At 50.8% G+C, this 24,953-nt stretch overlaps 1 protein-coding gene across 1 annotated transcript in view; it reads right to left on the bottom strand.

Moving 5' to 3' along the window:
* The window catches only part of SELENOI (selenoprotein I), a 60,206-nt gene extending 35,723 nt beyond the window's left edge, over nucleotides 1–24,483 (bottom strand). The window contains exon 1 of the mRNA XM_075925954.2: nucleotides 24,322–24,483. Coding sequence (XP_075782069.1) covers nucleotides 24,322–24,378 — 57 coding nt within the window. The 5' untranslated portion in view covers nucleotides 24,379–24,483. The remainder of the gene's footprint in view (nucleotides 1–24,321) is intronic.
* Nucleotides 24,484–24,953: the final 470 nt, after the last annotated feature.

Consider the following 24,953-nt stretch of genomic DNA (forward strand, 5'->3'; position numbering starts at 1 on the left):
GTTACCGATTACAATACTGATGACACGAAGGAAAAAACGGGAAAGGCTTCACTAGAATAAATCCATAGACATGAAATTGGATGGAAATACAGTAAAGCTGCTACATGCGCAGGACTGCTCGGTCCAATGCAGTAGACATAGCGAGCACATGTGGAAAAGCACCACTCAATCCTGTTCCACAGCTCATGCGCTCTTCTCCTCAGAGTTATAGTCGCCTCACTAATCATCTAACCTACAGGAGCAAAGTGACCTTTGCAAGACTGCATGGAACTAAATGTGGATTGGGGAACTTGCTTCCTCTGATTGTAAAGTAGAGTTCAAGCCTAAAACTCCACACTTGATTGAACAGGACTTGCCTCCTGCATATAGTCTCTTTACGTTCATTAAAGTCTTTACTGCTTTTTACTCCGGTTAGCTGTGTCAGGTCTGCATGCCTCAGACTATAATTCAACTGCTTCTTGTGCATCAGAAGGAACTAAGTTCCCACCAGTTACTCCTGTGCAAATACGAGGGCCAGAAGAGCTACAAAGACGGCAATAAAAGCACCATTTGGTCCAGCCAACTTTTATCACAGGAATTCATGAAAAGCAAGAGCCAGCTGAACTCAGATACCAGACTGCATTTCCAGGATCAGTAATTAAAAAGCCAGTTTGTATCCCCATCCCATTACACTGGAAACAATCCAAACAAGAATGCAATTCAGTGATTTTTTAGAGAATCGCTTTTCTGCCCATCCTGAGCTGGTCTCCTGCCACTCCACTGCGAGATGTAAATTCCACCAAGCTGTGTGCAAAGTACAATTGGTTCATTGCACTTTTTCCTCCCTCAGCAGCAGACTGAAAGTGAAAAGAACAGAAGGGCCTTTGTTTTGTTAGAATTGGGGGCTGAGGCGGTATGCACCCCAAGTACAGTCATGTAGCCCTACTCAGAGCAATTACACACAACACCTTGGTACAAAGTACCTGTGCCACCTCTTTACTTGTGCTCCCGCTGTTGGTAGATTTCCCCAAAATGCTACGGTATACAGTTAAGAGACCACGCCAGAGTCTAACACAAGAAAAATATTCAGCGAGCTAGCCTGCCAACACAAGACAAAAGAGAGTGCTCACAGCATTTCACTGTTGTATGACTACCACCACCTTTGCCCCTACCAGGGCTCGCTCTGCCAAGCTAATGTCCTGACGGGATGGGGGGAATCTTGCTCCAATCCTCAACAGGTTAATGCAAATATTGTGGATGACCCTGTAGGTACAATTTATTTTTTTCAACCCAGATTTAACAAGATGGGGTTAATGTGGAATGAGTTGCAATCCCTGCCCATACATGCAGCAGATTCTTACAGGACAGCGATGGCTGGGAAGGCAAGGAATTTTATGATTGCTAAGTTGCCTAGTAGGGATGTAAAAGAGTAGCTGAATAGTCGACTACACGATAAGCATAGGCTGACTACTCACATTCTCTCCCCACTTGCTGCCTCTATATCAGAGTCAGCAAGGGGGAGGGAGGTGTGGAAAGCAGGAGCGGGTGCTGGGGAGGGACCCAGCTTAAAAGCCAGTCTCCCCCCCCCCCCCCACACACCATCTCTGCAGTAGGGGGGGGGGGAGGGGAGGAGCGAAGCAGAGGCACACCATGGGACCTGGCACCAGCCAGGACTGCTTCAGTCCCAGCCCACGCCAGGTCTAGACTGCTGCGGCTCTGCCTTTTAAACGTAGTAAGATCCAGGAAGGCCGGCTCCTACTACCTTTAAACTGCTGAGCCGCAGCGGGGTTAGCGAGCCCCCTCACCCCCATATCAATTTATCGAGCAGCCAATGGAAATTGCATCAGTTACTAGGGATGTTAAACTGCGGATAATCAGCAAATTGAGTATCCGGCACTTTAGTATCTAAGCCCTGGGATAAGAACTTTTTACTACTTGACTCAGTTTTGCAGGTATGCTGGATGTGCCTGTGAGGCTCTCTGGTGATCCGGCCATTACTGTGAGCTGGAAGGATACAAGAGACATAGTCAAGTCTTGTCTACACACAAACATTGTGCCGATTTAATGATAATCAATTTAGAAAGCAATTGAAACTGATGTGACGCCCTTGGTTGGACGTTCTCAAAATCAGTTTAAGAGTATCTGGTATCAAGTTAGGTTAAGTCAGACTTGTACAATATACAGCAAAGCCTTCAGTGAGATCACTTACAATACTGAGGAACCCTGTCCCTTTCTGAAGGACTTACAACCTAAATTGACTGTACAGAGACAAGAATATGTGAATTAGGGACCACTGGGCCAGGTCCAAGCTAAGGCACACGTTTTTATTGGCAGCCTACAACTTAAACCTTTTCTCAGAGAGGGAGTGCTATTTTTAAAGCTGAAGAATTCGTACATTTCAAGGCAAAGTCGGTGTGGATTTAAATTTTTTTTGCCAGCACCTACACGTATTCATTACTTGCACAATAAAAGCCAGAGAATTACTGGACACAAGTTGCTTTAAGAAACTGTCCCACTATGTTAGGAACAGTATCCGCGATTATTCTTCCAAAGGGACACAGAAAGACAGCTGCATTTCTCCAATTCACAAGAGTCAACTCCATTCAGAATCACCTGAGCCAAAGCTGAACCACTCTGCCAAGGGCTGGAGTGGTTTTCCCTTTTGTGAAATGTCCCAAGCCACACTCCAACATGCCAACAGGCAATGGACAGCGTCTCAGCTGCCAAGAACAAGACCAGAGATCTTCTGTATGAGCTGATTGCTGTTTTCAGCTCACACAATGAGAAATCAAGGGCTCCCACAGTACTAAAACCTGGTTCCCTAGAGCCCCCATGGTAATTATGGCAGTAATGCCTGTCCATACAATCCTCATCCTGTCAGTAGTGCGCATCTCACCATGGCGCTTCTACCCACCAAAGGAGGACAACACAAGAGGCTGACAGTGAGGGCGCTCAGCTCCCTGACAGATGGGGCGGCTGCTGCCTGGGGCATCTCACCTCCAGTCTGGTGAGCTGCTGTGCTACCAGCAGGAACTGAGAGCCCAGGAGAGCAGGCATTCCCACAGACAGGTGACTCAGTACAGCTGGGACAGGCCCGCCGCAGACAGGGGCTGCTCTGGCAGGGACTGGGTGTCGACGGCAGCGCTGGGCGCCCCACGGGCTGGGGGCTGCTCCAGATGGGCTGGAGCTGTCCCCAGCCCAGGATCCCAATTTAGTCAGCTATCTGATTAAACGTATGGGCAACCTAACATTTAACCAGTTAACTGATTCACCGAGATTTTACATCTCTACTGACATAAGCCCCATGCCCTCGGTGAAAGTGGAGCGGTTAGTGGCAGCAAGGATGTAGGGTGCACATTGACAGTTAGGTCATCGTGAGCTGCCTTATGTCCACCTAACCACGTAATGTAGACCAGGCCTCAAATAAAGCATTCTGGTAAACCCATGTCAGTGTATACAGTACCAGTCACATGCAGGAGTTCTGACCAAGCTGTTCCTTCCCCACTTATATCTAATCTTTATATCAGATCCCCTACCTTTATAGATTTTCACCACTGGGAGAAGGGTAGCACCTTTGCTCATGACAAAAATCCTCACCTCAAAGCCAACTCTCTCAGCAACCAAAAAACCCCTCACCTTTTCCTTACAACAGGTATATCGATCTAGTCAGAGCATTGTTCTGGGGCACTTCCTTCTGAGAGAAAGCCAGTATTCAGAGCTAAAACAATGGTGCCTCAAAGAAACAGTTCCCACTTACTACTCATCAGTTCATTCCCTCTTTTCTCTTCCTCTCTAGGCAGGCACTGGAGAATGGCATCTGTATGTGAAGACCTTGAACACTTCTAGGAAAGAGTTTCTCCATAACTGCAGGTTTGACACTTACTAGCGGAGGAAAGATATTATAAAAAATTTCATAAAGCAGCCCCAATGAAACTTTGTTACAAAGTGGAGATTAAAATAAAACGTGAGGCTATTTTAGCAGGAGTTGAAATAAGTTTACTATCAGCTGTGTTTGTGGGAGATGCAGTTTCTTCGATAGAACACATTTCCAGACTGCATGTTGAGACACCAGATTCACGATGCTAAAGGAAAATACGGCCAGTTTTTATGCAGAGCACTGACGCTAAAGGACCCCACATCGAGTCAGTCCTAGCTGGGCAAAACTGTGTACAAGACCACTGGGCTGGTCTCTTCCGCACAAGGGCTCCGGGGCTGAAGAGATAAGCTACTTTCCAAAAGGAAGCGAAGAGCACATAATGAGAACAAAGATAGCCTCCCCAATTATCACCTCTAATACCATTAGCTCACAGACATTTACCTTTCCCCCCACCCCCCTTCTGTTCTGAAATGTGATTTGTCCTTTTCATGTGTGTTCATTTTTTTAATTGTATCCTTTGGTATATCTGGTTGTGACAATTTTCTTCCACTATTTGATCTGAGGAAGTGGGTCTGGCCCACGAAAGCTCATCATCTAATAAACCATCTTGTTAGTCTGTAAAGTGCCACATAGTCCTGTTTTTTGTTTGAAGTAATAAACAAAGCCTCATGCATAGGGGTCTGAAGTTTCCACTGCACTTCTCCACATTTGCTTTATTCTGCTAGGCAGAGCTCATGTCTGACCACATGCTTCTATAACACACAGAAATGGATATGGGCAGCCCTGCTGACCTGGGATACTTGGAAAGCTAGCTGCCCTGGGCCCTGCCTTTTCTGCCTGAGGCCCTGCCCTTTCTGGGAATGCAGAGTTGATCTCCCCCACTTGCCCAGAGGTCCACAGAAACTGTTGCCACGGAGCAGTCACCAAGCAGTCAATCCGGATCTACTGGTAGATCTTGGAGCCTCAGAGATGATCCTGACTGGTTTGGCCAAGAGGCTATCAAGTACCGGCACTTCAGCTGCCCCTCCCCATATGACTGCACACCTCCTGCCCTTGCTTTGGAGCTGCCCTTCCCCCCCGGGGAGCCTCCTGCTTGCAGCGCAGGACAGGGGAGGGAAAGGATGGTGCTGATGTTAACGTGCTTCCTCCCATCCTGTATCTTATCTTCACTGAGCAGAGAGGGGGCACAACAGGGCTTGGGATGAGTACAGGCTTGGTGCAGGGCCAGGATAGGGAGTGACACCACCCAGGAGCCACCTGAGGTAAGACCCAAACCCCTACCCCAGTCACAAACCCCCTCCTGCACCCCGAAGCCCCTCCCTAGCCCTGAGCACCCCACATCTAAACACCTTCCCAGAGCCTGCACCTAGAACCACCTCGAGCACAGCTCAGAGCCCCTCTCGCACGCCAAATCCCTTGATCCAAGACAGAGTCTGCACCCCAACCCACTGCTCCAGCCTGGTGAAAGTGAGGGAGGATGGTGGGGAGGGCTGACGGATGGAGCGAGCAGGGGCGGGGCCTGAGAGAAGGGGCCCAAAGGAGGCGGGGCAGGGTATTTGGTAGATCTTGGATTGCACTGAAATTCAAAAAGTGATCTCGTGCTTAAAAAGGTTGGAGACCCCTGATGTAGGGGGATCAGCTTGTAGTGTGGTCAGTACATGTGACAGATAGACAATCAGGGCGCCTCAGGTTTACTGTCAGTTCTGACAACGTCTATGACAAGATTGTCAGTTTCTGTACCTCAGTTCCCCCTCGAAAGCAGGGAGAGTGCTCAGCTAGCTTATTTTAGGTAAGTCACATGGAGCTACTCTCCAACTTCAGCAGTTAACACCTCGCTGAAGCAGGGTGATACCAGTGTTCCCCTTTTACAGGAGGAAAACTGAGGTGCAAAGGAGGGAAGGGGCTCCCTCAGATCACACAGAACATCTGTAGTGGAGCTGAACCTAGGCCTGCTGAGCCCTGTGTAGCACCTTACGGTATCACAGAAATGGGCCGACAGTGCAAGTCACTACGGCTGCATGAAGAGTAGTTTATAAATAGTTACAAACAAACATCAAAAATTGGGGTTTTCCTGTTTTGTTTTTTAAAAAGATCCCCCGTGGAATCCTGAACCTGGACAGAAACCCGTAGGCCATGTTTAGAGTCTGTTCAAGATAACATTCTGCCAGATTGCTTTGGTAGAAAGGGCAAATGACTAAGGAGAAGACCTTTTGGATTAAGACTGGGATAAATCAAAAGGATGCAGCTGCATCTGACAAGAACCTGTCTGCAGCTTACTGCCAACACAGACCAGCTAGCAGAGCCACGCCAAAGCAAACAAACCCCTTCAGCTCCATGTCCACATGGAAGCGATGAGTTGGAAGCAACTTAGTACTTGTGCTTTGAAGGCTGGTACTTATTAACTTGGCCTCGTTTCCCCTGTTAGGTCACCTTTGGCGCCACTGAAAAGTCAGATCACCACTTGGCAAGGATTAGCCTCCCAGGCTCACCAGCGGAGTGCTGATCTCAACAGCAGCAGCGACAGGTCACACACGAGGGGCTCACAGAAGACAGCCCTGCTCACGGGGAGGTGATTTTGGTGGGGGAAGAGGAGACAGGAGCTACTCCAGTAGAGGAGCTAGCCCCAGCGTGAGACTGGGAGCAGGAGCCCTGCGGGCTTGGGGCTGCTCCAGCAGTGGTCCCCTGCCTGGATCCCGCTTAATCAGTTAACCCATTCAACAATCAATTGAGCTAAGGCTTAACAGGTTAACTGATGAACTGGGATTTTACATCGCTAGCACCTAGCGGATGGTGCTAAGGTGGCCCATGTTGCAAAGCATCTTGAAGATTCCTGGACAAATGCACCACAAAACTATTTTCAACCTCTGGACAAGTTAAACTCCCTCTCAGATTTGCACCTCTACTTCAACAACGGCCGCCCATCCACCACTCTCTCTGGAACACTCCGACACCAACTCCCGGGGCCCCGTGCTCAACCACAGATCACATCATCTACCTTCACAGGCCCAGCAACTCCCCAACCACACCAAGAAATCAGTTACTGGGGGTATCTGAGTGCCTGGCTGTAGAATACACTTTGAGGAGGAAGTCCAGGGTACACACCTGAACACCCTCAAGATTGCCTCCAAACAAGGGCTCTCCACTGGAGAAGTAGATGTGTCACGGAACGGGTCACCCAAATACCGAGAGAATCTGCTTCAATGCAGAAAAAAACCCAGAGCCCCATCTGGGACACCAAACAATTACAGCCCACAATCGACAGGTCCCCACCCTGAAAGCAATCTTTCCTGAATCTCCTCTTCTGGCTTTCAAACCACCCCCAACCTCTCTCCAAATTCAGCAGCAGCAAACTCTGCAGACTAGGGCACCCACGCTCACACGCTTCTTAACATCCTTAGCTGTAATACAGTGGCCAAGTAGCTGCGAAAAGTTGTAGCCGCTACACGAGCTGCGGGCTCTGCAGTACAAAGCTTAGCTTAATACTGCAGAGCCTGCAGCAAAGTCTCATTCCCGGGAGCGGGACCGGCAGCCCTTGCCCACCCGGCTCCCGGGGTGCAGGCTTCTTTGCCCTGCCACAGCAAAGCCTCCCCCGGAGCCAGCTGAGTCGAACCGATAAGTATCAGCTACTCACAGCAGCACCAAACCCTGTCAGAACAACAGATCCAAAACCTCCAGCTGTACCTCCACTGCCACACTGATGGACACTGCCCACAATACACGCTGTAAGAGCCATGAGTCCTACAGGTCTATCAGAGCTTGGTGCATCTCAGCCAGTGCCCTCCACATGTTTTCTGCCACAGAACTGGAGGGGGTGGGGGAGTGGTCACAAACCACAGAACTGGGGGGGGGGGGAAAAGTGGTCACGAACCACTTCACCTTGAACAGTCCCTTGAAATATTGTAACTGCTTATGCTAAACAATGTGACAATCTGAGTAAAGGCTCTGTCCTCACTCCCCGGCCCCAGCGACTTAAGTTACAGCCACCTCAGCGCCTGTGTGGGATGTGCTGTGTCAGCCAGAGAGGCTCTCCCATCCATATCGCTCCTACCCCACTTCCCTGCTATGGGAGAGCTGTCCTGCCAGCACAGCAGCGCCGCTGTAGCACAAGGCCCCCAAATCTGAAGAGGAGCTCTTTGTAGCTCGCAAACTTGTCTCAGCGACAGAAGTTGTCCCAACAAAAAAATACGACTTCCTCCACCTTCTCTCATACACGGGGACCAACACGGCTACACCACCCCCGCGCCCATGCACTCCCACACGAGACCCCCTAGCCCGAAGAGAAGGCAGGGTCACCCTTCCGAGCTCTGAGACAGGCAAGGAGCTATCAGGGAAGCCATCTGCCGTGTGTGTCTTCATGCCCGGGTGTGCCCATAACACCCTCAAACAGGAGCAACGCTGCAGACCACAACGCACCAGTTCCTCCTTTGAGAAGTCAGATCCTTCCTCCATTCACTGCCCACTGGGGTGTCAGACCTGGAGCCCCCAGCTCACAGTGTTAGCCTGGGAGATCAGCCCGGCTTTCCAGATGTATCGGAAGAGGGCTCCTCCCCAGGGGTATTTTTATCGACTACTCAACGGGGAAGGCAGCCTCGCTCAGTCCCAGCCCGTGCCGGGACCAAACCCCGCTGTGGCTCTGCGATTTAAGCTGCCCACCCCCCCCAGTTCCTACTGCCTTTTCAATTGCAAAGCCTCAGCAGGGTTTGGTCCTCAACACAGCGTGAGCCAGGGGCTGCTGCCAGAGCAGCCTCTCCTGCCCCTCACCACTGCTGTCTCTGATAGAGGCAGCAGCAGGGGATGGGGGTGGAGACCGTGCTGGAGGGAGCCAGCTTTTAAGCCGAGTCCCCCCCAGCATTGGCTCCTGCTCCCCATCCCTTGCTGCCTCTGATATAGAGGTGGGGGTGGGGTGGGGGGGGGAGAGAATGCAAGTAGTCGATTCGACTACCCGATAAACTTAAGCTTATCAGGTAGTCGACTAACCCCCTAATCTTCGCCCCCATCAAACTAACTTACAGTATTTGGGGGAAGTTCCCCTTTCTTCACTGACGTGACCGCACGAGAAAGCTCGACAAATGCACTAACTCCCGGGGCTTGTTTAGAGCTTCAGATTCACAGGTCCGGACTAGAGAAGGGGAAATGCCGGGGGGAGGGGGGAGGAGGGAAGGAACCACAGACCTTCTCCACACCCGTTACTCCGAATTTCACTGTGCTTTGAAATACTAGTTTACAAACAACCCCTTGGCATTCGTTTTAATTGGTTTTGGGCATCCATATTACCAGGGCTTGACAAATGGCGGTGAAATCTACTTGCCAGCCCTGCACTGCGTATGCACAAGACCCGCATGCGCACACCATCGGTGAACAGGGCAACCGGCTGAAATCAACTCGCCACGAGCAAGTAGAAACAGCAATTTGTCGAGCCCTGCACATTACAGAAAGTGCATACGACTGGTCTCCGGCTCAAGACGCTCACGGTCTAAGGAAGCAGACAGGCTTGGGTACCATCTTAGGGGGCAATGTAGGGAATGAAAGAAAAGTGACTCATATTCCAGTGGTACGTTCGGATGAATCGCTTTTCCCCATGCCATGCAGATTTGTGTACAGGTGATGCTGCAGAATTAGGGTTTTTGAAGCCATGTGAATGAGACGGTGGTGGAAAATCGACAGACTTCAGAAAGGGTTTCCTGCACTGGAAGAAGCATGGGAAAAGGAGAGATGTCCCAGACAGAAGGCTACAAAAGAGGCAGAGATTAGCATAATTGTTGGCGTAGGTGTTGCAGGGTGTGCTGGGGAGGGAAGAACATGAAACGAGACCAGGTTGTATGGAGGCAAGCATGGCAAAATAGGGTGCGGTGCAAGAACAAAAGAGAGGCCTGAACTTGATGTGTAGAACAATAAGAAACGAAAGGGCAAGGTCTGGAAGAGGGTGGCACTTGAAGTGATATATTATTTTGGCAAGAGCATGATTAGTCTCAGGAAAAGCCAAGACCAGGAGACTGCAGAAGCTGAGGAGGGACGTGATTAGGGCCTGACCATGCAGCTGTGCATGTCAAGATAGAACAAGAGGGGCAGAGTATTTTAATGATGAAGAAAGAGCGAGAGGAAGGAGATGCCACAAGTCACGACCTTCCTCAGAATCTCCCAGTACATACAGAACTGTTAATTGGCTCTTATGGGCGGGGACTGCACAAAGTGTTTACCTCTGCAACACTGTCAGGGTTTTTTTTTTAAACCAGAAAAAAGAACACTTAAGAATTCCACACGAGTGCAGAGAAAATGTACGTTAGAACATAAGAACGGCCATACTGGGTCAGACCAAAGGTCCATCTAGCCCAGTATCCTGTCTGCCGACAGTGGCCAGCACCAGGTGCCCCAGAGAGGGTGGACCGAAAACAATGATCAAGCGATTTGTCTCCTGCCATCCTTCTCCAGCCTCTGACAAACAGAGACCAAGGACACCATTTTATCCCCTGGCTAATAGCCTTTTATGGACCTAACCTCCATGAAATTACCTAGCTTCTCTTTAAACTCTATTATAGTCCTAGCCCTCACAGCCTCCTCTGGCAAGGAGTTCCACAGGTTGACTACACGCTGTGTGAAGAAGAACTTTCTTTTATTAGTTTTAAACCTGCTACCCATTAATTTCATTTGGTGTCCTCTAGTTCTTCTATTATGGGAACTAATAAATAACTTTTCTTTATCCGCCCTCTCCACACCACTCATGATTTTATAGACCTCTATCATATCCCCCCTCGGTATCCTCTTTTCTAAACTGAAAACGTTATGGAAAGAGGAAACAGAACTTTCTTTTTAAGTAGATCTCCCACAGCAAACACAAGACAAGGTTTCGGCAGGCACAAGGAACGGCTGGAAGACTCCCTTAAAATCCACACAAGGCCTCTATCTGAAGCAGACAGATAGGACCTGCACATTGGGCGATAAAGGTGCTGTTGTCCAGACAAGTTTGGGTTTGTAATTTGTGTGTGCACCCCTCTCCCCACCCTGCTACAGCTCCCTCACAATCAATCTCCCTCTGCAAAGGAGTGAGCAAGTAAGAGTTAAACGGCATTCTGTACAGGCATCCGACACAAAGCAAAGTCTTGAGGCTGACAAGACCGGTCTTGAGGGAAGCAAAACAGTAGCCTAGGACGCTGAGCCAAGTCAATTGGGCAAGCCTTAGTCGCGTAACCACTTTGAGCCAGGGCCTGGAATCAATTCTTTCATTTCCATAATGAGCTGAAGGACTTTTCCAAATAGCTCCAAGCACGCCAAGCACCCAGTGTTAATCAGCAGAGGAGAACATTTACAGTGGCATTTGCTGGAGCCGAGACCCAAGACAGTCACAGGAGCTTTGTCAGAGGTCTAGTCCCAGTAGAAAGGCTCAGCGTGTGTGTTGATCAGAAGACTGATTTCTCCTGCCTGCCCATTTTCTCCATTAACAAAGACTCCCTCCATGTGAAGCTGATATAGCCAATTTCTCAGTCACATCCTGACAAAGGCTTTGTGGCAGGAAGGACGCGTCATGGGATCAGAGCATCTCCCGCACTAACAGCTGTTCAAAGGGAACACACAGGAAGGGAGCAGTTTGCCACAGAAGAGTTAGTGAAAATATTGTTTTAATCGCCAGCAGGGCACTCAGTTTTCCAGCATCTCTTGGGAGCTGTATCTTCACTGCCAAGTGAATGCTGCTCTTTCCTGAGTTCTGCCTCCAGCCCAGCTCCCATCCAAACTCAGACTGCGCATGGTGGGGCTTTCCACAAGGCCTAGCCAGCCCATCCTCAGGGACAGGCAAAAGCCCAAGTGTTCCTTGCTAGGGATGTGAGCGACTAGTTGACTAGTCGCTTCCCCACCCCTTGTTGCCTCTATCACAAAGAGGCAGCAGCCGGGGGCGGGGGGGGGGGGGGAGAGAAGAGGAAGGGGTGCTTCAAAGGGGCAGTGCCGCATGCAACCCCGGTCCTGCGGAAAAGTCCCCAGCTGGCCCAGGCTGCACGCGGCGTTTCAAAGCAGCAGCACTGCATGGAGCCCAGGGCCACTCCCTGGCTGACAACAGGCTCCATGAAGCGATGCTGCTTTGAAACACCGTGGGGAACACGGGGCTGACGGGGGGCTGCTCAATTTGGCACTTTTGCCTTTGAAGTGTAGCAACAGCACGCGGGCTCTTGCTACACTTCAAAGGTGGAGGCGCCTCTATCGACCAATTGAATAGTCAATGCAAATCCCATCAACTATTCGATTAGCTAATTAATCGAAATTGTACATCTCTATTCCTCATGCTAAGGTTGGGAAGTCCTGCTAACGCCTACTCACTAATGCCCCTCAACCCCAGGCCAGTCAAATCCTTCCCAGGGAATTGTGGGAGAAGTTAGAGTGACTCAGCTTCCAGCACCGCTAACCATAGGATACCCCCAGCAATGCTAGTGCCTCACACGACTGAGTACAGCACTGGCGTCTATGCAATGGAACGGACACACTCATGCAGGACTTTGCTGTGTGGCTGCTCAGGCCTGAGCGAAGCTGATCCCGGTGCCAACAATCTGCATCAACTCTACAGTGAAGACAGTGGACCCTTGGGAACTGTGAGGGCCACGGTAAAGCCGTTTTCCTCCTAGCTGAGGAGCGGCTGATCTCCTTTCCGAGTCCATCAGTTCTTAGAGCTGGAAGCTGCAGCTATTCAGTGACCCGAGGTACCCCCTCCCCTCAGCTCTTAGTTTGGTGAGCAGGCCAGGATGCAAACGAGTCACTCAGTCCAATAAAATCACCCTACGCGAGGAGGGCTCCTTTGTGACAGGAAGCTGGTTTTCTAGCAAAAGAGACTCTGAATGTGGATACTCTCGCCGGTTTATCCTTCTGGGTAAATGCTGAATGTCATCTACATTAGAAGCGCCCCCAGCAATCTACAAGGATCTAAATCCCTGCTCTGACAGCGATGGAACAAAGGCCGCCCTGTTCTGTGCCTTTAGCTGGGGGAAGGCTACAGGAGGGGCCCAGATCAAGCACGCCCCTCATGGCTGCCCTCCACCCTTCCAGAGCAACACACACCCCCGTTACAAGATGCACATCCTGTGTGGGACATGAAGGGTCATCAGATCTGAATGGCTGCTGCAGACATGGGGAGTAATTTCCACCCCTCTCCCCAGCACCTAAAGATAGGCACTTCTTCCCCAGCAAAGACTGCTGTGCTGAACGCCACAGCTCCATCTAAAATCCTTAAGGGATACTAGTGTGAAATGGACTTATTCTTGATGCTTTACAAATGCCCCCAGGTTTCTAATAGCAGCAGAAAAACTGACCAGAAGCCCCGATTTCACACTGCTCTCCCTGAGTCCCGTGCCTCTCCTTGGCAGGACAAACTCTCTCCGTATTTGAGGCTTATCTAAACAGAAAAGGTTACTGTACAAGAACACAGCTTGCTGTCATTACTTTGTATTAGCAGAACACAGGGTATGCCAGCATAAATCCCCAAGTAAAAGCTCTTAATGTAAACAAAACCAGAAAGAGGCACTAATTCTACAATAAGAACAGGTCCCTAGAAGTTATGCCAGTGCTGTATAATTACAGCCAGGTAATTATTCCACAGGTTACACTTCACAGCCATTAAGGCTAGATGTAATGTAATTAATTGAAAGTTTATATTCTGCCAAAAAATGATGACTTAGCTACTCCCTCGCTAGTAGAGGAGTCTTCACAATCAATTCAGATCACGCAAAATCAAGGCTCAGATTTGCGAGGGGGATCTTAGAGGATGGTTATCTGGTCAAGCGGCGGAAAAATAAGGAACTGACTAGTTAGCTGCTTAAGCAGAGAGTGGAAGGTACAGGAAGGAGAAGGCTGCAGTCTTCAGCCCCAACCATTATTACAGATCAACGGATTATACTAATTGTTGGCACAGAAAGAGCTAAACCACCTGCCGGGTACTAAACGCTGTTACTTACAGATGTAAGTAACTCAGATTTTAGCTGGGTCTTTGGCCATTTTTGCCGTGCAAAGCTCTCAGCACAAACTCCTCTGTGTAGGCCTGCCGCAAACCCACTATTAGCAGCAGCGGCAATCCGAGTGTCATATTATTTGCTAGCTTAGCCACGGTCCATGCCGTCACAAACAGCATTCCGAGACACCCATATCAAATGCCTAGACAGCACAGAGAGGTCATTTGGTAGCTGTGAAAACAACAGGCCAGTTAGCTTTGCAATGAACATATTTGTTCAGAGTGATGTGTACTGCACAGAGCAGACTAACCTTCGTAATCATGCTGACAAGTCTATTGCTGTGGCACTAAACACAGCAAAGCTCAAGACAACTAAAATACCTGGAAACGCAAGCAGCACTCACACAGAAGTTGGAGGAAAGGTTTAACGGTTCCTCTAGAAAGCAATCAAGGGCCCACTAGAACATCCAGTGCCACCGTTCAGCAAACTGAGGAGTGCCTTGCCAAGGAGCCAACGCTAATCAAGGTGAGAGGCCAGGACGCCTCCCAAATGGCGTGTTTAGAGAGATGAATGGAGACACGCAGCTTTTCAACATTCAGTAAGCACGCTGGAGACAGCTGCTTAGAACATAATGCACAAGGTCCAGCTGCTTGCCTTTAATGGTACACGCTACCAGCAAGCTCAGCTGTCCCTTCAAGTCACAGGTTAGAGACCTGGACTGACCAGATAAGTTAGGCGACTATGAGATAGACATATGACTATGACTATGACAAATGTGTTCTGGACATTTTTCCAGAGATTAAACAAAAGTTTCTAACCGCACCTCACTGCTTAGCTTAGAAAGCACCCCTCAACCCTTTTCCCGCCAGGGAGGCAGTCACTTGGCCTTCAGTGTGGTCTTACTGAAGAGTGGACATGCATTTCAAAAACTTAGTACCCGAAAGGAAGAGCACAAGCTGATATCCCAGGGTTAGCTTTCTGAATGTTGTCTGCCAGAGTCTGCCAGAGCTAGGTAGGGCTGTGATATTACATATTACAGCAGATCTACAGGAAACTGTTTGACAGAAGAAAAATAAAACGTGCTTTAGAAGATACTAGTCACTCCTCTATCCTACATTCATCATAATAGGCATGATGATTATTAATGCTATAAAGGTCAGCCAGCATTTGTTGCAGCATCCGATTAATATGGTGATCTGCACAGCTGCGCTTTAAAAAACTCTACTATTTAACCATGCACACGTCATTTTTCCAAAGACTGATTAACTCTTTGGGGAAGTAGACGGGATTCAAGCATATCCTGGCAAAGCTTCCCCCTCACACCCACTGCCTCCATCTTGAGGGAGAATGAAAAAGAATGCGGACAATTTTTGTGGGTGTGGTAAGAACTGGCAATTCAACTGCTTTGGCTCCAGACCTGATATGCAAATTGGTAGCACCCACTGAAAGCACTAGAAAGCCCTTCAAAATGGAGGAATAAAGTCATCTTTAACTTTTGGGGGGTAGTTTTTAAAAATGAGATCCTGCAGTCAGTCAGTAACGCACCCTAAATCCTATCGGTGCTCTGAAAAGCACAGCCTAAATTTCTGACAAGCTTGGGTTTTCGGAAACAGCTTGCAGCGAGTGTGCCGCAGACCCTTTCAATTATTTCATGAAAGAGCAGCGTTCTGCACAAAGGAGAGCTGTTTATTTTTAGCCTGCAGACTCCTAGAGAACTCAGGAGTGCTCAGAAGTAGAAGAGAGCGCATCCTGAAGCCAATGCTAAGAAATGAGCAGCCCAAGATTGGGTGGGAGGAAAGCCAGAAAAGATCTAAAAAAACCACACCAGAGCGAGGAGAACCTAGAAAGTATGAAGTGTAATGACAAAAAGGGTTGCAAAGACCACTTGATTAATCCAATACAGTAGCAGGCCTCTAGCAGAAGTCTGTTTGCCACATCCATCCATCCATACGCTTTTCGTATCTGGCCTTCAATCACATAATTTTTGCTATTATCTGTTAACATGCTATTAAAAATCAACAGACTATTTGGATGTCTAGTACCTGGTGCGCTGTGTCCCGGTAAAGGTGCCGTTGCTAGAATATCCAGCACAAGTCAAACTTACTCCACAGTACAAGGTAATGCAGATGTGCCCCAGCTGTCTACAGCAGATGCACATGCAAGATGAGTTCAGCACAAGCGTGCAGCCTATGGCTTGATGCTCTCTGAATCAGGTGGTTTTGGTCAGGCCAGTTGTGCCATGCTTTCAGGCCAGACCCTGGATCTAATCTGTAAAGACGTCACTGAGCTAAGCCTCTCTTTGGGGTGAGCCACCTCACAATTTCATGCCACAAGACAACTGTGCTTTGACAGGAATGCTGCTGCAGATTCATCTGCATGGATGGAAATTCTGCCCCTTCTCCACCCTCTCCCAGCAGCAAGGTTTAAAGAACAGTTAGTTCTTGTGGCGGGGGACACAATGACAAGCAGAAAAAGGAGGTATCTAAGTAACATCAGTTGCAGCAAAGAATGAACACTCTCCCTTGTTACCCTATGTAACTCCCAGATATCATAAGCACACTAGAAGTGCTTAAGTTACAGGATGTCCCTGCTATAAGCCACCCCAGGATTAAGGATTTTAACTATTAGTTATTTTACTAGTCGAGCAGTCAATGGAATTTCCATCGACTACTCAACTAGTTGATGGGCACTTCCGCATTCCTCCTTTGAAATGTACATGAGCCCCCGCTGTTAAATCAAATGAGGAACGTGGAACTCTGCGTGCAGCCCGGGGCCAGCAGGAAGTACCGACTCCGGGCTGCACGTGGTGTGCCAGCTTTGAAATGTACAAGTCCCCAACAGGGACTCTCGTGCATTTCAAAGCGGCTCCGCAACATGGAGCCCGAGGTCAGTGGGGGACTCCCTACTGACGGCAGGTTCCACGTGGCATTTCCCCAGAACACTGAGAGCCAGGACCGATGGCGTAAACAAACTTTACAGGATAGCGGTAAACTTGGCCATACCCATAGTAAGTGGAAGCTGTTCTCAGGGGTGACAGATGACAGAAGCAGCAGCAATGGTCTCAAGTTACAGTGGGGGAAGTCTAGGAAAAACTGTTTCCTAGGCGAGTGGGGAAGCCCTGGGATGGGTTCCTGAGGGAGGTGGTGGAATCTCCATCCCTAGAGGTTTTTAAGTCCCAGCTGGAGAAAGCCCTGGCTGGGATGACTGAGTTGGGCTGGTCCTGCTTTGGGCAGGGGGCTGGACTCGGTGCCTCCTGAGGTCTCTGACAGCCCTATGATTCTATGACAATCAGCTAAATGAATTCATGGATGTTGCCGGACCAGAGCGTGTTGAACTACAGAGGTCCAACCAGTACGGCAATCTGAGCAAGGAGACATTAGTGTACTACCTTCCTATTTGTAACAGTTCCTCAATGAGAGAATAGCACTGAGTCTCCCATATGGCAACTGGGAGACAAGAAAAATTAGCACTTCCTAATGCGTAAAAGCTAATTTTGCCCGCAGCATCTGTACATGCAGAACTTCCTGTTTATTTTACTTGGCGCTTTTCTAATGCCTGGGCAGATGATCACAGACCAGTAATCTGCAAGATCTTAGCAAGCTGGAGGTTTAAAGTCACAGACTACATCCAGAACTTTGCATCTTTACAAAGCAAATATAGTCAAGGCACCAATGTTAAAAAGACAACAGAACGAGGCTTCACATAATTAACAGCAGGACTCTGAACCTTAGGATGCCTTGTTTGCAGCACCATTTTGTTTATCTCAAGACTAAGAAAAGAGGTGACTAAGAAAGGAAAATTAATAGAACGCTACTTGTCACTGATAATCCCAAGAGAAAAGCAAGCTAAGGATGGAGATATTTTATGACCCAACAAGTATGCTATAAACTAAACCACCCCTTACTTTTAATCACCAACTTTTGCTTTTGGCTTATTAAAAATTACCAAGATCTCATCCCAAAATAATAAGGGATGAACTCCTTGGTACACTTTACTTTTTGACCCTGTCAGCATTCCCTGAGGAGGTACTTACATTGCCCACATTACTGTAATATTCAATTATATTCCATGACTACAAAAATTACACTACTTCTCACTTCTTTCTTTGCTGATACAAAGACGGCTTGGGTTGTTTTTCCCCTCTCTTTGGGCAGAGCATTGGAGTGGGACACAGACAACTCAGATTCAATTCCCAGCTCTGCCACTTCTTTGCAGGAAGACCTAGAAGCTGAGGGAGGGAAAGGACTTCCCCAATTTCCCCATCTGTAAAATGGAAACAGTGATACCAACCTCCTTTGTAAAGATCTGAGCCTTACGGATGAAAAGCATGCACTAGTAAAGGCCTAGGTATTACTATACCTCCATATTGCTATAGTGAGAGCTGAAGTTTTAATTTGTGTGTTCTCACTTACCCACACAATTTGGAGTAGCTGCTGAGACCACTTCTTAGCCCGCCCCCACTGCACATTTCCCTAAAGTACTGGAGGGAACGACACTAAGTACCTCATGGCAGAGCCCTGCTCTCCAATCACAACGAGCCACAAAGCACAACTGTACAATAGTGCTCATTGTTAAACTGTTTGCTAGCAAGCTTAGGAGAGTACCAGCTATGCAACTGTTCTTCTCTCAATGACAAAGTTTTAAACTGCAGACTGTATCCTTCAAGGTAGAGCTTTGGATGCTGGAGGCCATAACTGGATGTCTATGTTACATCCTTCAGACTCTTCAGGTTTCTATGCCCTCTTTAATCATAAACCTAGGGCTGCATTTTGTAGACTTTTACATGCAGAAAAATTAGCATTTGGCTTGCACATGGCCTTGAATGAGAATTCTTTACTGTGGATTCCAGACCACCATCCTTCCAGTAGTAGAAATAGTTTGTAAACCCACCAGCCCCCCCCACACACAGAGGACGCTGAGACACATGCAGAATCAGAAGTTAGAAACAGGATCAAGCAGACCACATTTCTCTTGCCACCTCCACTCAACTTTACTACTGTTAGAGTTGCTGTAGCGTCCAACAGGCCAATCAAGACGGAGGCCTCATCGTACGCCTCACTGCAGATACACATTGAGGCAGGGACCATATCTTCCCAAGATTGAGCTGTCCCAACAGACAGCATTGCCTAAGAGGGTGGAATAGAGCAGCAAAAAACCCAACAGGGAAAAAAGAGACACACTTATACTATGCCATTACATAAGAACGACCAGACCGGGTCAGACCAAAGGTCCATCCAGCCCAGTAGCCTGTCTGCCGACAGTGGCCAATGCCAGGTGCCCCAGAGGAAGTGAACAGAACAGCCTATCTTTGGCTAACAGCCATTGATGGACCGAACCTCCAGTTTTCCATTAAGTTTCTGCCACCAGCTTCCAAACCTGGGGAAGTTAATCATTATCTCCATTTACAAATGAGGAAAGTGCACTTCCCACTCAAAGGAGCCTGATGAAGACAAATAGATTTACAGGTTGTGGGGCACACAGAATCTACAGGAATGGGAACCTGTGGAATTTGTAATTTTAGACCCTGAAGCTGCAACCACTTATGCATGAGCACAGTCCCATGGAAGTCAGAGAGACTATTCACAGGTGTCATGATAAGTATCTTCTGAGGCGGTCACAAGATCATGAGCTAAATTTTCAATCTTGTGTTTGGTGCCTGTATCGGCGTTAGAAGATTCAAGTATGATACCCAACCACTGCGGCATTTTTACACTGTATTTAAAATTTTAATATAAAGGTGCATTAACACAATTTTCAAAGCCAGAATTTGACTTGATTTTTTTTTAATCAAGTGACTTAATACTGTCTGTCCTGGTTCCTAATCTGTATAATGGGTATAAAAACACTGCTAAGTCAAATGGGTGTGATAAGAGCAAATAAGCAATTACTAGGATAATGAAAACCAAGCAAGCACCTATAACTGAGAGTGTAATTCTGTTCTTTGGGCACAAAGAGCCCTCTGCTGTTGGTTTGCTCAGGAGACCTGGCTCCCTCGGGGGCAGGGGGTTGCCCAAAGCTATGGGACTCACTCCCTCATCCACTATTTCCTGCCCACATGCAAAGTACACTTCCTCCCCCCCTTGCTCTTCTATTAGCCTGATGTGCCAGGTGTTTTGAACGGCAACCTTCACACAGGGGGAATGATTGCATCTGGAACAGAGGAACCCAGCTTGGCTGATTAATCACTAGGTGCTCAGGTACGATGGTGTAAGTGCTGCATAAAAAAGTAACGAGCTATAATGCTGTCCTAGTACACAAGAACCAGAGAGTGAAACTAAGCAAAGTGAAGTACCAGTCTAGTTTCCCTGTCAAAGCAGAATGGGGAGGGGAAGGGGGAGAATGAGTAAATATCTAGTGGGAAAAAATCCAATTTTAAAAATTATTTTGATCTGAATGAAATTGTATTAAGATCTTAAATAAACCAATATTTTAATATAATGATTTGTATGTTAAGTATCCCCCTAGCATTACAAGAGGGACCACACATTTTAGTATGTCTGCTTCTGTATACTAAAATTTGGATGCATACGAACATAAGATATCAACTTATCAAAGTCAGCTCACGTTTACAATTATTTCCCTCAATAGGCTCCATAGCTATAAATGTTCCCATTGTTCCCACATTTTAAGCTGTGCTATCTACAGAGGATCAGCTCCTTTCTATACAAGAACCTAGACCAGCTTGGCAAGATAAACAGCAACCTGCACCCACGTATTTAACAGCCTTGAATCCGTAAGGTAGTCTCAGCTGAAGACAGCTCTAGTCCCCCAATGCCCATTAACATTCAGGTGACTCATGTGATTCAGAGTCCATGCAGGAATCTGCTAGCACACTCCTACTGCAGAAAGCCACAAGTCCTGTTAGCTACAACATTGCAACACAAACAGGTGCATACACATACACCCCTAGTATTCAGAACACAGCGAGAACCCCCTCCCGTCATCATCAGCTTGACTCCATCGTTGCGCAAGCTGCTGCCCCACTGAGCATGATTAGACAGAGATTTTTTTTCAGCCTGAGAAAAGATGGCAAAGAAAGTGAGAGTCAGGCAGCAAAAGCTTTTTTAAAAAAAAAACCATCACCCCCCACTGAAAACGAGGAAAGTGGCCACAATAAAGACTTTTCTCGTGGACTCCATTACACATTAAACCTTGCACACAGGGGGTATGTCTACACTAGAAAGTTAGTTCGAACTAACGGACGTTAGTTCGAACTAACTTTCCTATGCGCTACACTAGCGCTCCGCTAGTTCGAATTTGAATCGAACTAGCGGAGCGCTTAGTTCGAACTAGGTAAACCTCATTTTACGAGGACTAACGCCTAGTTCGAACTAGCTAGTTCGAACTAAGGGCTGTGTAGCCCTTTAGTTCGAACTAGTGGGAGGCTAGCCCTCCCCAGGTTTCCCTGGTGGCCACTCTGGCCAACACCAGGGAAACTCTATGCCCCCCTCCCGGCCCCGGACCCCTTAAAGGGGCACGGGCTGGCTACGGTGCCCGTGCCAGGTGCAAGCCTGCCAGCACCCAGCTAGCAGACCCTGCACCTGGCACGGCACAGAGCCACCCACCCGATGCCCCCCAGCCCACCCCCTCTTGCCGGGACCAGGCTGGCGGCTCCCGGGAGCTTGCCCTGGACCGCAAGAGGCGGGCACCTTCCTGGGCTAGTGCGGACATCGTGGACCTCGTCCACGATCTCCGCACTAGGCACAGGAAAGTGGCCGTCTAGGGCAGGAGAGCTGCCAGCCTGGCCACCCAGGACCAGGTGTGAATGAAAATCAAGGGGGTCCACTGAGACCCCCGACACTGAGCCCTGAGCTTACAATGGCCGTACTGGGTCAGACCAAAGGTCCATCTAGCCCAGTAGCCTGTCTGCCAACAGCGGCCAACCCTAGGGACCCTGGAGGGGATGGACCGAAGACAATGACCAAGCCATTTGTCTCGTGCCATCCCTCTCCAGCCTTCCACAAACTTTGGGCAGGGACACCACTCCTACCCTCTGGCTAATAGGACTCCATGGACCCAACCTCCATGACTTGATCTCACTTCCCTTTAAACTCTGTTCTAGTTCTAGCCTTCACAGCCTCCTGCAGCAAGGAGTTCCACAGGTTAACTATTTGCTTTGTCAACAACAACAACTTTCTCTTACTAGTTTCAAGCCTGCTACCCATTCCTTTCCTTTGGTGTCCTCTAGTCCTTCTTTATGGGAACTCAGGAAGAACTTTTCTGAATGCACCCTCTCCACCCAACCCCTGCTTTTACAGACCTCTATCCTGTCCCCCCTCCGTCTCCTCTTTTCTAAGCTGAACAGTCCCAGTCTCTGTAGCCTCTCTTCATCTGGGACCTGTTCCCAACCCCTGATCATGTTAGTTGCCCTCCCCTCTCCCAGCCTTTCTCTTCCCCTCTCCCACCTCCTTTTCCCAGTCTCCCCCAGTTTTTTTCAATAAAGACAGAGTCAATGTTGGAAGAAACGTTATCTTTATTTTGTACATCAAGAAGAAGGGGGGCTAGGGAAGGGCAAGTGGAAGGAGGTGAGGGAGGAATGGGGTACGAGCCCCCGATGGGGAGGACTGGGCTGGCTCTGCGGGCTTCTGGGGGTGGAAGCTCTCCTGCAGCCCCCCAATTACTCCCTCTACCCAGATGGCAGCCTGCGGCAAGTGCAGCCGGGCTGATGGCCGAGTGGTGTGATGTGCCCAGTGTGGGCACTCAGGGCACTCCAAGCCAGAACTTCTTTGCAAGCGGGGCACCCCTTAGAACTGTGTGTCCGGGGTGGGGGTCGGGACCCTTTAAGCGCAGCCCTCGGCTAGCCTGAGACAGCATCTCCATGCTCTAAGTCCTCCTTTTATGCCCTGCCGGCACTGCTTCCGGCCATCATTAAGCCCTGTTCAGAGTCCACTCAATGTGGACTTACTAGTTCGAACTAGCAAAACGCTAGTTCGAACTAGTTTTTAGTTCTAGATGCGTTAGTTCGAACTAGCTTAGTTCGAATTAACTAATTCGAACTAAGTTAGTTCGAACTAGCGCTGTAGTGTAGACGTACCCTGAAGGAGTTCTGTGGGGGAGAAAAAGGAAACAGGTCCAGCTATTAAACGTGGCTTGCTTTATCCAGGGGCATGTGCACAGACGCCAGATCAGACCCAGCAAGCCCCAGCGGCTGGCTCAGGGTATATAGCAGAGGTTGCAAAGCTGCCACCACAGGGGAGGGAGAGGGCGAATCTACCCCCTGTGCAGCTCCTGGTCAAGACCTGGTGACACGGAGCGAAGGGGCAAAGGAGAGGCCAGGCACTGACCTTGCAGGAACACCAATCCCCCCCCCAAGGCAGGGCACATGCAGATGTGGGCCCATCGTCCCCAAGGCTGCTCCAGGGGGACATGCCCCTGCGTCTCCCCCGGCCCGGGCAGGGAGAAGCCAGCAGAGCAGGGAAGGGGCGAGCACGTGGAACAGGCAAATGACCCCGGCAGGACCAGCATCCCGGGCACCCTTGCAGGCCAGGGGGAAGGGCCGTGCCACCACCTGGGACGCATGGCCCAGTGAGAGACCCCCCCACCCCTCGGCTAGAGAGAAAGAGACCCCCCCATTGCCTAGGGAGAGACCCCCCCATTGCCTAGGGATCCCCCCTGGGAGAGACCCCCCGCCCCTTGGCTAGGGAGACCCCCCCACCACCTAGGAAGAGACCCTCTGCCCCTCGGCTAGAGAGAAAGAGACCCCACCCTTCGGCTAAAGAGAGACCCCCCCCCACTGCCTGGAGAGACCCCCATTGTCTAGGGATCCCCCCGGGAGGGAGAGCCCCGCCCATCAGCTAGGGAGACCCCCCCCCATTGCCCAGCGAGCCCCCCCCGGGAGGGAGAGCCCCCCCATGGCCCAGCGAGCCCCCCCCGGGAGGGAGAGCCCCCCCCATGGCCCAGCGAGCCCCCCCCGGGAGGGAGAGCCCCCCCATGGCCCAGCGAGCCCCCCGGGAGGGAGAGCCCCCCCCCATGGCCCAGCGAGCCCCCCCGGGAGGGAGAGCCCCCCCATGGCCCAGCGAGCCCCCCCCGGGAGGGAGCCCCCCCCATGGCCCAGCGAGCCCCCCCCGGGAGGGAGAGCCCCCCCCCATGGCCCAGCGAGCCCCCCCCGGGAGGGAGAGCCCCCCCCCATGGCCCAGCGAGCCCCCCCCGGGGGGAGAGCCCCCCCCATGGCCCAGCGAGCCCCCCCCGGGAGGGAGAGCCCCCCCATGGCCCAGCGAGCCCCCCCCGGGAGGGAGAGCCCCCCCCATTGCCCAGAGCCCCCCCCGGGGGGAGAGCCCCCCATGGCCCAGAGCCCCCCGGGGAGGGAGAGCCCCCATGGCCCAGAGCCCCCCCGGGAGGGAGAGCCCCCATGGCCCAGAGCCCCCCCGGGAGGGAGCCCCCCCATGGCCCAGAGCCCCCCGGGCCCCCAGGGCCCAGAGCCCCCCCCCGGGAGGGAGAGCCCCCCCATGGCCCAGAGCCCCCCCCCCCGGAGGGAGAGCCCCCCCCCATGGCCCAGAGCCCCCCCCCGGGAGGGAGAGCCCCCCCATGGCCCCGCCCCCGCACCTTGTAGTTGTCGAAGCCGGCGAGCTGCGCGGCGCTCACGTACTCGTAGCCGGCCATGGCGGCGGGGAGCGGCGCGCGGGCAGCCCGGCCGGGAGCCGACAGAGGACTGGCGGCGCCGCGCGCACCCGCCTTGGCCCCCGCCGGCCGCCGTAGCCGCCCCACGCTCGCGCGCCGGCATCAGCCCACCCGGCGTGCCCGGTGACGTCACCGCGTCGGGCCTCCCAACCGCGGGACAAGCCGCAGCTGGCACGGCCCCCGCTCACGTGACCGCCCCTCCCCCGGCCGCAGCTGTCAGGGCGCGGGCGGCCCCTAGCGGTGCAGGCTGGGCACTGCCTGGGCCCCTGGCTGGGTGCCCTGCCCTGGGCTCCGCTGGGACTGGCTGCCCCTGCTATGCCCTGGCCATGTCGGTCTGGACTGGCCATGCTGCAGCGTGGGCGGGAGTGGGCTGTGCCACGGAGCCCCCGCCACGGCGCCACGGGCCCTCGCATGGCGGGGCGCTGCCCACCCCTCGATACACCGACTCCCCCTCTAAAACAGCCGAGGCGCCGGCGCTAGGAGGGGAACGACTGGTCCACTGCCTAGTGGGCTAGCGGCGCCCCCCGTGGCTGCCTCTGGCGGAAAGAGGCAGTAAA

Source organism: Pelodiscus sinensis, chromosome 3 (genome assembly GCF_052426305.1).
Source record: "Pelodiscus sinensis isolate ZL-2025 chromosome 3, ASM5242630v1, whole genome shotgun sequence".
Taxonomy (NCBI): domain Eukaryota; kingdom Metazoa; phylum Chordata; order Testudines; family Trionychidae; genus Pelodiscus; species Pelodiscus sinensis.